This window comes from Drosophila novamexicana, unplaced genomic scaffold, assembly GCF_003285875.2.
Source record: "Drosophila novamexicana strain 15010-1031.04,08,12 unplaced genomic scaffold, DnovRS2.1 tig00000564-arrow-pilon, whole genome shotgun sequence".
NCBI classification, from domain to species: domain Eukaryota; kingdom Metazoa; phylum Arthropoda; class Insecta; order Diptera; family Drosophilidae; genus Drosophila; species Drosophila novamexicana.
The window spans coordinates 1,469,947-1,482,572 of NW_020824810.1; the positions used below are offsets into that span (position 1 = coordinate 1,469,947).

Consider the following 12,626-nt stretch of genomic DNA (forward strand, 5'->3'; position numbering starts at 1 on the left):
CAGATGATGCAATCTCAATATAATGAGGAATAAACGCACTATGCTGCATAAATAATGCTCTGCAGGAATGTTAAGAATTTATAGCAGTGATAGGCTGCTCTAGTGAATATTGTTTTATGACTTCTTAGTATGAGTCATCGTTAGTTTGCTGTTGGTTACCGATTGCAGCCCTGGTATATTTTAATCAGTATTTTTGGTATTTTTAGCTCTTTTAGGCGTTGGTCACATTGCTTGCGCTGCTGTTGTAAAAAATGCAAATGCAAAAATTGCAAATAACTAAAAACTCTAATAGTAATAGTTTCAATCAACAATAATTTGTAAAACTTAAGTGCTAGCAGTTGAAATGCTTTAAATGTTTAAGGTGAGCAAAGCAACGGATGCGCTGCAGCAGCAAAACACTTAAGCTAATTAGCAACGCCGCTGCTTCTGATTGGAACCACAGTCGTAGCACTTCGGTGTCGTCAACGTCGCCGTCGCCGTCGCCGTCGTCGTCACGTTTACTCCCCTTTTCGGTCTTTGTTGTCGTCGTGTGGGCCGCGACCGCCGCTGATAAGTATCCGAGCCCAGGCCAGTTGATTAATCAGCAGTAATTTAACATTTTTTGGACAATCAGAGCCATGAATCAGCTGTACAACTTATTGTCAAACAAACATCTATTTTAATCGCTTTTCCACTTGCAGTCTTGTTATCTAGTTGGTGCACAGTAATTGCAAACAGTTAATATTCTTGCGCGAAGATGTTGCCGCCGCGGGAGCATGTGGATCTGGAGTGTTTCATTGTGACCAAGCACTCGTGGAAGGGTAAATATAAGCGCATACTCTCCATTGGCACCACCGGCATCTCCACCTACAATCCGGACAGATTTGACCTAACCAATCGTTGGACCTACTCGGATATAGTGGCCGCCGCACCCGCAAAGACCACAAATGTATGTTTATATATAAATGTGTATGTAATGCATACTGTTTTCAATTAATTGCTTTTGCGCCCGCAGATACCCAATGAGTTTGTGCTCACCATAAAAAAAGACAAGAAACTGGATACGATTAAACTTTCCTCGGAATATCGCAACGATATACTCAGCTCCATATTGAAATATTACAGAGAATTCGCCGACAAGCCAAAAAATGCTCTCGTAAGCGAATATCTTTTCGAACGTTTGTCGTTTATCTGAAATGAGTTTGTTTCTTTCAACGTCGCAGCGTTTCAATGCGTATAAATACCATTGGTCGGGCATTAGTTTGCCCACTGTGCTGGAGGTGACGCCCTGCTCCTTGGATCAGCTGGATCCCACCACGAATGATGTGCTGACCAGCTATATGTATAAGGATATTGACGGAATAATAGGTACCTATAGCAAGGCTTGTAGAATCCTGTAGAATCCTGCATCGAGGCAAACCGAAACGGGAACAATTATTTAAGTCGAGCGAGGCGAAAATAAGCTCGAGCAGATCGAGCTCGGCTCTAACTCGACTCGTCTCTTAGTGTTTGTTAAGCTCGTTTATTCGCTCCAAAGCTCGAGCCTGTTGGGCTTCGGTTGAATCGATTGGGTATTCGAGTTGGATGCAATTGAATTGAGCGATGCAGGGCTCTATAAAATGCCATTCGCATCGGGTTTGCTTTCAGCAAACAATGTTCCAGCTAATGTGCCAATGTTCTGTTGTCCTGTTTCACATTTTAATACGTGTTCGCTTTGTTTTCATTTTTCTGTTCTGTTTGTTTTCGCACTCATCGTTGTGATTTTTCCGTTTACGCGCACGTTTTAAGCAGGCATCTCGGACTATGATAATGGCATCGTGATGGCCTACGGCGGCTTTAGCCGGCTGCACATGTTCAAGGCGCTGAATCATCATGAGATCGTGCAGAATATTGTCCAACGCTCCTCTCAGTTTCTCGGCATCGAAACCAAAATACTCAAGAGTCAAATAACGCGCGAGAAATTTGATCGCCAGCGCTTTGGCAAGTACAGGCAAGTTTCTGATAGCTGAGTGCAGCCTTCCCTACCCCAGCCCCAACATCATTTAACTATCTATGCCTTACAGCGGTGATCAGTTCCAGACCTCCATGACAGAGTTCACGGTGCAAAAGATAACGCCACGGCATCCGGATCCCGTCAAACGCATACTCTGCCTCACCGAGGTGACGCTGCTGGAGCGCGATCCGCAAACCTATAGCGTCTGCACGCTGCGCCCGCTGGCCGATGTATTTGCGCTGGTGCGCGATAAGGATAATCTGCAGCGTTTTTGCATCGAATACAAGAACGGCATTGTGCGCAGCTACAGCACCAACGATCGCGACTCGCTGCTGGCCACTGTGCTGGATGCTGTGCGCTCCAGTGGCAATCAGGATGTGCACATACGCATTGGGAATACGCCGCGTGGCAAGCGCTATGTGCCCCTGAACAGCTCCGTCGACGAGGAGACGGAGGCCAACCTTTTGCGGCTGGTTATCAACAATTTTCATAATCCCATCAAGCGCCATGAGATACTCGAGCGCTTCAATGCCAACGTGCCGCACAGTGGACTCAACTACAGTGTCACCCAGGATGTGAGCCAAACAATGACCCATTGAGGGATTTTTTTAGTGAATTAATGCTTGTTTCTTGCAGAGCCTGTTTGCGGAGAACAAGGAGAAGCTTATACTCAGCGCATTGCAGGCTCTGGCTCAAAAGGAACTCGACAGTCCCACGGCGCAGCTGACGAACACGGAACTAGAGGCTATATTCCATGCGCTGACGCGTCTCCTGGCCAGCAAAGTGGGCTATGCGGCCTTTACAAATCTGCCGGGGTAAATAGTTATTTCCTATACCCTGAACCCATTGTATGTACAAGGCAAAAGGAGGCCACTCTCGACTTATGTATTTACTTTCCAAAACCTACTCTTAGAGATCCATCACAGAGATCATTAGTCAGTCAGAAATGGTTTTATATAGGGCATATTCTGTGTCTTGCAGCTTTCGCGAAATAATCGGCACCAAGGTTGTGGCTGCACTGCGTCGCAAGGACTTGGCCGTCACCTACTCGGCGATTGATATGATCAACTCGCTGATGCATTCGGTGAACACGGACCATGACCTTAAGCAGGAGCAGCTGAACAAATCTTCCATATTATCATCGAAATCATTTCTGGAAACCCTGCTCAACATGTGGACCATGCATGTGGTAAGTGAAGTCCCACCCAAACCTAAACCTAAACCTGTAGACTAACTATGCATTTCTTTGCCCGCAGAGCCATGGTAGCGGTGCGCTAGTTTTATCCGCCATGCTGGACTTCATGACCTTTGCGTTGTGTGTGCCTTACAGCGAGACGACAGATGGCAAACAGTTTGACATTTTGCTGGAGCTGGTGGCCGAGCGTGGACGCTCATTGTACAAGCTGTTCCAGCATCCATCGCTGGCAATTGTCAAGGGTGCGGGCTTGGTGCTGCGCGCCATCATCGAAGAGGGTGAGCTGCATGTGGCACAGCAAATGCAGGCATTGGCCTTGGATGAGGCGGCGCTCTGTCGCCATCTGCTGGTGGCGCTCTACACGCCCTCCAATGATCCCACATTGATAACACATCGGCAGCTGTCGCGGCACCTGATTGGACTCTGGCTAACGGACAGCGAGGAGGCCATGGAACTATTCAAGCGCATTTTCGTAAGTCTCTTAACTGATTGCGCTTAATTTCTGTATTTAACTTGAAGTCTAATTACAGCCGGCCGGCTTGTTGACCTTCCTGGAGACGGAGGAGAGCGTGCCGGACACGGACGTCGAGGAGGACAAACTAAACTTTCGCGATAATCTCAAATATGCAATACAACATTCCAAGAAAACTCGCAAGAATGTGATAGAGAAGCATTTGCAGGGCATCAAGCACTGGGGCATGAATCTGATCGAGCAACAGGATGGCGCCGCTCAGGCGCTCAAAAACCGTCCGGTGGTGCTGCGCAATCGACGACAAAAGAAGAAAACCACCGATGCCATTGTCAACTTGCCCTACTTCTTTTACAATTTCGCCAAAGATCACAGTTTGCCCAACTTAATATGGAATCACAAGGTGAGCAGAGATCTCGCTATAAGAGATCAGCCCGAACAAGGCCGAATAAGTCGACCGACTAAGTATTTAATGTATAACATTAAATTATATGTTCGTTTATTTAAACAGACGCGCGAGGAGCTGCGCATGTGCCTGGAGAATGAGCTGCGTCAGTTCCTAAACGATCGCGACTTGGCTGGCCAGATGATTGTCGCCTGGAACTATCAGGAATTTGAGGTGGGCTATCAATGTCTCGCTGAGGAAATCAAAATTGGCGACTACTATATACGTCTCATACTGGAGAAGGATGACTGGCCCCAGAATCTGGTTAAGGATCCGTACGTTTTGCTCTTCCATCTAAAGCTATCTCTGCTAATTATTCACCTTTTATGTGGACAGCATTGAGCTCTTTAATGCCTTGTATCGACGCGTGCTGTGCCGGCAGCGTGTCAATGATGATCAGATGACGGTCTTCTCGCTGCAGGCTCTGGCCAAGGTCTATAGACGCTATCACAAGGAGATTGGCAAGTTCAGCGACATGTCCTACATTCTGCAGCTCAGCGATCGCGTAAGATGAACCGAAAATCTTGGATTAACATATAAATTAATAAATATTTCCCTTGAAGTGCCTGTCTCCTTCGATGCGCGATGCCTTAATCAATCTAATATCCTGTCTGGTGCTGGAAAAGGCCAATTGCCGCGCTCTGGTCGATCATGTTCAGTGTCTGGTGGATCTGGTTACGTTGGCGCACTTGCACAAGGGCCGCGCCCAATTGAATACTAAAACGAATGTGATCGAGGCGGGTCCCAATATGGCCGCCTATGAGGAGAAAGATTGGTACTACAACATCGAAAAGGACGGGCAGAAGGCAGAGCGCCAGGGACCCATTACCTACTCGGAACTGAAGGATCTCTGGCACAAGGGCCAGATCACGCCCAAGACACGCTGCTGGGCCATCGGCATGGACGGCTGGCGTTCGCTGCAACAGATACCTCAGCTGAAGTGGTGCCTTATAGCCAAGGGCACGCCGCTGTACGATGAGACGGAGCTGGCTTCCAAGATACTCGACATACTGATCAAGTGCACCAGCTTCTTTCCCAGCCGCACACAAAGCGGCGTTGCTGTGCTCATACCCGGGCCCAAGCTGTCGCGCAAACTTTCGGAATTTATTTGCCTGCCGCATGTGGTGCAAGTGTGTTTGACGCATGATCCAGGTCTGTTGGAGCGTGTCGCTACGCTGCTCTGCCAGATCATGGAGGACAATCCCGAGATGCCTAAAGTGTACATGACGGGCGTCTTCTATTTTATGCTCATGTACACGGGTAGCAATATTCTGCCTATCACACGTTTCCTGAAGATGACGCACATGAAGCAGGGATTCCGCAGCGAGGAGGTGAGACAGCCGGATTTGTCTGATCTTCCAATCAAGCCCTGCTCACGATTTTCTTCTCTCGTTGCAGACCTCGCAGTCGGGCATTATGCATCGCAGTATTCTGGGTCAGCTGCTGCCCGAGGCTATGGTGTGCTTCCTGGAGAACTACAGCGCCGAAAAGTTTGCCGAAATCTTTCTGGGCGAATTCGATACGCCCGAGGTGATTTGGAGCTCAGAGATGCGTCGCTTGCTCATCGAAAAGATTGCCGCACACATTGCCGACTTCACGCCGCGTCTGCGTGGCCATACGATGGCCAGATATCCATACCTGGCCATACCTGTGATCAGCTATCCGCAGCTGGAGAACGAGCTCTTCTGTCACATCTACTATTTGCGGCATTTGTGCGACACCAAAAAGTTTCCCAATTGGCCCATCTCGGATCCCGTACAGCTGCTCAAGCACACGCTGGACGCTTGGCGCAAGGAGGTGGAAAAGAAGCCGCCACAGATGACCATTCAACAGGCCTACCAGGATCTGGGCATTGATCTAACCAAGACGCCCAAGCCCGATGAGTCCATGATACGCAAGAGCTACTACAAGCTGGCGCAAATGTATCATCCGGACAAGAATCCCAATGGCCGCGAGATCTTCGAGAAGGTCAATCAGGCCTATGAGTTTCTGTGCTCGCGCTCCGTCTGGAGCTCCGGCGGCCCCGATCCCAATAACATAGTGCTCATCTTGCGCACACAGAGCATACTCTTCGAGCGCTATGCGGACGGTGAGTGGCAAATATTTCTGATTTCCAATTGTTAGCTAATCCCAATCTTACTCATAACCTGGCAGTCCTGCGTCCCTACAAGTACGCCGGTTATCCGCAGCTCATCAAGACAATACGGCTGGAAACGCGCGATGATGAGCTCTTCTCCAAGGAGGCCCAACTATTGACCGCCGCCTCGGAGCTGTGCTATCACACAGTTCACTGCTCGGCTCTGAATGCCGAGGAGCTGCGCCGCGAGGAAGGCATCGAGGCGCTGCTGGAGGCATATTCGCGTTGCGTTTCCATACTGGGCGTGGACTCCAAGCCGGACTCCCTGCACTACCAGGTCATCTCGAATGTGACGCGCTGCTTTGAGGTCGCCTGCAACTTTGAGAAGTGCAAACAGAAGATAATACAGCTGCCGCAGCTGCTCTCGGATGTCTGCCGTGTGGTCTACTTCAAGCACACGCTCTCGGTTAGCCTGGTGACTAGCCTGGCGGCGAATAACTATGATCTGCAGTGCAATCTGTCGCGCAATGGTGTGCTCTGGTCGCTGCTGCTCTTCATCTTCGAGTATGATTACACGCTGGACGAGAGCGGCGTCGAAGTTAGCGACAAGTCCAACCAACAGCAATTGGCCAACAATCTGGCCAAAATGGCCGTGCTCGGCTGCATAGCTCTGGCTGGCTACGACATGGAGCTGCGCAACAAGCCCATCACAGGCAGCGAATCCAGCTCGCCCGCGTTGGCAGCCAAGCCAGCGCCTGCCATCAAGCCGAAGCCATCGTCATCGTCGTCAACGACCAACTCGGCGTACACACAAAATGCCCAAAATCCGCTGCAGAGCAAACAGCTGGCCATAACCACGGGCAAGGAGAAGGAGACGGCGGTGCTCACCAAGCAGGATTCCAGCGTCAGCAGCGACACATCCAGCTCCACACCCACAGACAGCGACCACCAGCAACAACAGCAGCATCAGCTGCTGGCCCGCCAAAACGCCATACAACAGAAGTACATTGTGACGGGCGAGCCGAAGAATACGCTGATCAAGCAGGTGCTGGACCGCCTGCTGACCCGCTACATTGCCAACCAGCTGGCCAGCGTGCGGGACAGCGAGGTGCTCAAACTGCTGACGGCCAATACGCGCAATCCCTATCTCATCTGGGACAATGGCACGCGCGCACAGCTCAAGGATTTCCTGGAGCAGCAGCGCCTGGCATCCGCCAAAGAGACACACGAGGATATTGCACAAGTCTACGAGCTGGTAGCCGGCTTCGAGTTCGATGCGCACAAGTGGGTTGCCCTAATCCTTATCAAATACTTCTATATATATCAGCTTCTTAATCGTGTTTTACCTTTGCCAGGGATGAGCTGCAAATTGGTGGCATATTCATACGCATTTACAACGACATGCCCACGCATCCCATTGTCCAGCCCAAGCAGTTCATTATGGATCTGCTGGAGTACTTAAAGCATGCCTATAAGTTTCTGCAATACAAGCGGTCGCCAGCCCCAGCCTCAGCCCCAGCCCCAGCACCAGCCGCAGTGCCCAAAATGGGCAGCGATGGCATATTGACGCCCACGCTGGCGCCCAATCATCCCCAGCTGCAGCAGCAGCTACAACAGCAGCAGGAAGGCAAAACTTTCGGCACCTTCGACGAGGTGCTAAATGCCTACAATCGCTCCAAAAGCCGCAAAAAGCTGGAAACGGATGCACAAGCGGAGCAGCAGCTCTCGCTGCAGCAGGCCAAATATGACTATGCCAACGATGGCCAATTGGAGCTGCACATAACCATGGTGCTGCGCGCGCTGATTGCGGTGATCAAGGCGAACGCCGAGGTGGAGATCCAGTGCATTGGCAATTTCGATATGATATTCGGCTTTCTGGCCAATAATATATTCGCTGATGTAAGTGGGAATATGTTAAGTAGAACTTCTCACAGATATCTAACTGTCCTGATCCCTTGCAGAACTCCAGTGTGAAGGCTGTGGCTCTGGAAGTGGTCGCCCTGGTGTCCCGCAACAAGGAATGCGTCTCGGAGGTGGCTGCCTGCGAGATACTTGGCAACTATTTGGTAGCGCTCAAGGATCCCGAGCTGCGCGCCAGCCAGGTCAAGGTGCTGGAGACTCTGTCCGGCCTGATGAACGTCCAGGAGATGATCAAGGAGGCGCAGGCCAAGGGCGCCGTCATCTATTTGCTGGACATGTTCTGCAATTCACGTAATCCGCAAATACGCGAAATGTGCGCCGAAATCTTGGCCAAAATGACAGCGGATCGTCTGAGCGGTCCCAAGGTGCGAATTACCATATCCAAGTTTCTGCCTATGCTATTCATCGATGCCATGATCGAGTCGCCGCCTACGTCTGTGCAGCTCTTTGAGTCCATACATGAGCATCCGGAGCTGATCTGGAACGACAATACGCGCTCGAATGTATGCGACGCGGTCGCCGAGACGTGCAGCAGATTCTATCAGCAGCAAAAGACAAATGCGCGTCACTTATGGAAGGATCCCGACATACTGAAGGACATTGTGTCCAACGAGATTGTTGTCGCCGGCGTCTATTTGCGCCTGTTTGTCAGCAATCCTGCCTGGACCTTGCGCAAGCCCAAACAATTTCTCTCCGATCTCTTGGACTTTGTGGTCGAGCAAATCAGCAAGAGCACAACGGAGCCGGATGCGTTGGACTTGTCGACGACAGCACTGGTTGAGCTGCTGCGCTCCCAGCCCGTTCTGGCCGACGATATACCCGTGCTGGGCCACATACCCAAGCTGTTTAATCTGCTCTCGGTGCAGCCAAAGAACACGCTATCAGTATTACACCAGCTGTCGCTGTCCGAAGTGGGTTCGGCTTAAAGTATCTTTAGACTATTCCTGACTCCAATTCCTACATTCCAGTTCTGTGTGGCGGCCATCTCGCAAACGGAGTGCATTGCGCCGCTGAAGCGATGCATGGAACACAATCGGGATTGCATAGAGAAGTCATGTGAAACGCTGAGTCGTCTCTTCAAGCATCAACATGTAAGCATCCAAGGAATTATAAAACCAAATTGTATTCACTTTCGCTTACCCACACCCGACAGGACTCTTTGATCAGTCAATCGCTTGAGGCGGGTCTTATACCGTTTCTGCTGGGACTACTGGACAGTCGTTTGGAGTTCGTTGACAATGCATCCGCGGTCAAAGCACAAATTGTCGCTGCGCTCAAGGGCATGACACACAATCTGAACTATGGCGATCGTGTCACGCAAATATTGCTCAAGCATCCAGTCTGGGCAGAGTTCAAGGATCAACGCCACGATCTCTTCATAACCGACACCAATATACGCGGCTACTTGACTGGTGGGCATCAAATTATGCATTTTCTATAACTATAGTTGTTGCGCCAGTGTAAAACACTCCGAAAATGGATACGCTGTACTCTTTTCGTTGCTTGGCTCTTAAAATTCCCAACAAGTTAAAGCTTCGAGAGGGGGACAAGGCGCTTGCAATCCTCGTTAACTATGCAGACAACTTGGTTATTGATTTTAGTTAATAACTATATATAATCCTTTGTATGTGGTCTGCTTTCAGGCATTAATCCAACGGCGGGCTACCTCACCGCAGGACCAGCGCAGAGCGTGGAAGTGCTTACCTCACCGCCGCCCATTGATCGCGATGATCCGTCGGCACGTCAGACACTTGATTAGCGTCTGCTCATCTGCCACGGCCAGACTAAAGTTAAGCACAACTTATGAGTGGTTCCGGCTTTCAAAGTGTACATCTTTTGTGTTTACATGGAGGTGTACTGATTTCCTTTATTGTATTAAAAGTTTTGCATATTTTTATACACATTGATGCATTGTGTGTGAAAGGCGGAGGCGTGGCTATCAGAAAACAAACAAATTAACAAATTTGTAACAAAGTCTATGGAAACGTTTAATTTTTTATATTTATATAAATTGTATAAATAGTAATTAGCGAATATACATACATACACACACACACACATATATATACATACATACATACATACATATACACCTTAACTAAAGCATGCATAAAGTGATTAAACATATGTATTATGAATTAAAACGGACTCATTAAAAATGAAACGAAAATGTTCTGAAAATATTTTTTGTAAACTACTTTATATGTGTGTGTAAAAAGTTTATTATTTTAACTTAATTTTATTTAACATCTTAAAAACAATTTTAAGTATCGCACAGTGCTGTACAGCAGTTTAGTATATTTTCCTTTTGGTATTTAACTTTTTACCAGCCGGTCACACTGATTATTGTTGATAAAAACGTAAACAATGTCGCTTGTCGCTGATTATAGCGATTCATCTGAATCTGACGCGGAAAGCAGCAGCAATGAGTCCGAAAAAGAACAAACAAACAATTCAGAAAGGTAATTAAAGAATCTATCAAATTTTAACATGTATTTAGAAGTCGATTAATTGCAGCCCGCCTCCTGCACAGAAACACCCAAAGTTGCCCAGTGCCAGCGCCGCGCTGGACAATGCGGCAGCCAAACGGACTGGCGATGTATTCAGCAATCCATTTCTGGAGGCGGAGCTGCATAAAACGGCTTCCTTGGAGCGGCACGTCAAAATGGTGAACAACGATGCACATTTACAGCTCAAAAATGGCCGCAAAATATGCTGGAATTATAGAAAAGGACGCTGCCGCTTTGGCACCGGCTGCCAGTATGCGCACGACTCGGACTTAAGCGTGGAAGCCATAGCTGGTAATGAGACAAAAGTGGAGACAGTAGCGCCTACATTTACACCGCAATCATCGAGTGGCAGCAATAAACGCAAGCGGCCCGGTCTGAGCGACGGCATAGAACCTGGCAAACGTGTGATGAAATCTTACCAGCAACAACACCTGGCCAGTGGAGCACGTCGTCCGCCCAACTAAGCTCAAATGACGCCGGCGTCTGTGATGCGCAGCAAGCAGCTGCCGTCGCCAATGCCGAAGTTATTATTAAGCACCTTGATCAGCCGCAGCCCGTCGCCGTCGCAGTGGGACTCCTCCGGCAGCTCCAGGACCAAAGTCAGCGTGCAGACCGAGCACCAATAGTCACCCAAGATGGTGCAGTCCTCTTGCGCATCTGCGCTTTTTTGAGTCGAGCCCCCTTCGTTGTCTACATCCCCATCCTCGCCCATGCCGTTGGCTGCGAACAATCACGTAATAGATGTACATATATATATTTAAACATTAAAATAGTCTTGCCTAAGCGAATACTTACTCTCATCGTCCGGGGAGAACGTCGTGTGGCCTATGATAAAAGCTATGTCGTGCTGTACAGCCAGCTTTCGAATAATCATCGCCAGCTCTGTTAGAAATCTGCGGCCCTTGTTGCGTTCATAAGTGCTGCGATATAAGATGTAACAGGCTGTAAGGGAATCAATGAGGACCACTTTTATGCGCGAGATGGCCTCAAATTTGGCATTGGGACTGGCTAGCTGCTCGAGTAGAGCTGCCAGTGCTGCAATCAGAGATTCAGCTGTGGTTGCTTGCACAACATTAATCGCATCCAAAGATCTGTCTATGGCTGCTGCGCTCAGTTGTTGCCTTTCCAACAAAATCTCCTCCAAGCGTTCGCTATCAAAGTCCAAGTTGGTGTCCACAAACAACACCTGCTGCTGCTCTCCATATTTGCAAACGAAATTAACAGCTAGCGTGTGTAACAATTCGGTTTTGCCCACATCATTATCGCCGATGAGCTCCCAAACACGGCCTGGACGAAAGGGTTGTCCAATGGAGTCCAGCAATTTGTCTAAGCTGCAAGTAAATTCGAGCTTAATGGACGTCTAAACAAATCCTACTGCTTTTACCCACTCCTCTATGCCAGTTGAGTAGTTTATGGGCTGCGACTGGTAGAGTGTCTTAAACTTAATTCTGCCCACACATAAATCCAACAGTTCCCGCATAATTTCCTCGGTTTTGTCGCTGGCGAGCGCCAAGATCGCGTGCACATTGTCTGCATCAATAAATTCTTCTGCTGTGCTGATATTTTGCTTTTGCAGCAATTTAATGTGATATTCCGAAAGTTGTTTTCCTGTTTTGGTTGCCAAAAGCAAGGATCGCAGCTCCCTTTTGTCTTCCATTTGTTGAAAGTCTGCTCAACTTAGTTCCTCGGCGATTAACCTGATTCAAAATCGATAAATTGCATATTTATCGAATTTGGTATTTTATCGCGCGGGCATTTAAAAGTATTAAATTTGCCAAGAATACTAAATAACGGAAAAAAAATTTGAATTTCATATTCAAAATACGCAATGCTGACAAAGTTAACAGAAAAATGAAATTATTGCCCAAAAAGCGAGCAGATTTTAAATAAAAATATTATTATAATTAGATAAATATTTAAAATATGAGTTAAAATTTCTGCTCGGATTATATTATAGCCAGCTAAAATCCGATCGCTGCTCATCTTTGACTTCATAATTTCAATAAATAGTAAAGTGAACAGTTTAAAAAATGTTTGT

General features: G+C 48.3%; 3 protein-coding genes across 4 annotated transcripts; 2 read left to right on the plus strand and 1 right to left on the minus strand.

Annotated features, from left to right (window-relative positions):
- Positions 1–261: 261 nt before the first annotated feature.
- LOC115762068 (dnaJ homolog subfamily C member 13) lies at positions 262–10,082 on the plus strand. 2 transcript variants are annotated; one of them, XM_030704156.1, is made up of 20 exons: positions 262–361; positions 681–928; positions 995–1,135; positions 1,203–1,347; positions 1,768–1,969; positions 2,043–2,547; positions 2,609–2,787; positions 2,954–3,161; positions 3,229–3,639; positions 3,698–4,039; positions 4,148–4,356; positions 4,418–4,586; positions 4,645–5,412; positions 5,480–6,170; positions 6,236–7,442; positions 7,514–8,057; positions 8,120–8,989; positions 9,047–9,169; positions 9,232–9,490; positions 9,722–10,082. In XM_030704156.1, the coding sequence occupies exons 2-20, from the start codon at positions 737–739 to the stop codon at positions 9,835–9,837; spliced, it is 7,281 nt and encodes a 2,426-aa protein (XP_030560016.1). In that variant the 5' UTR covers positions 262–361; positions 681–736; the 3' UTR covers positions 9,838–10,082. The 2 variants fall into 2 exon arrangements, with proteins under 2 accessions (XP_030560016.1, XP_030560017.1); XM_030704157.1 differs by having other exon boundaries at positions 1,771–1,969.
- Positions 10,083–10,425: 343 nt separating this feature from the next.
- Positions 10,426–11,068, plus strand: LOC115762070. The gene is made up of 2 exons (XM_030704159.1): positions 10,426–10,540; positions 10,596–11,068. The coding sequence occupies exons 1-2, from the start codon at positions 10,446–10,448 to the stop codon at positions 11,050–11,052; spliced, it is 552 nt and encodes a 183-aa protein (XP_030560019.1). The 5' UTR covers positions 10,426–10,445; the 3' UTR covers positions 11,053–11,068.
- LOC115762069 lies at positions 11,032–12,255 on the minus strand. The gene is made up of 3 exons (XM_030704158.1): positions 11,977–12,255; positions 11,384–11,919; positions 11,032–11,308 (listed from the first exon to the last, which is right to left on the minus strand). Exons 1-3 carry the CDS (start codon positions 12,243–12,245, stop codon positions 11,055–11,057), a joined length of 1,059 nt encoding a protein of 352 aa, XP_030560018.1. The 5' UTR covers positions 12,246–12,255; the 3' UTR covers positions 11,032–11,054.
- Positions 12,256–12,626: the final 371 nt, after the last annotated feature.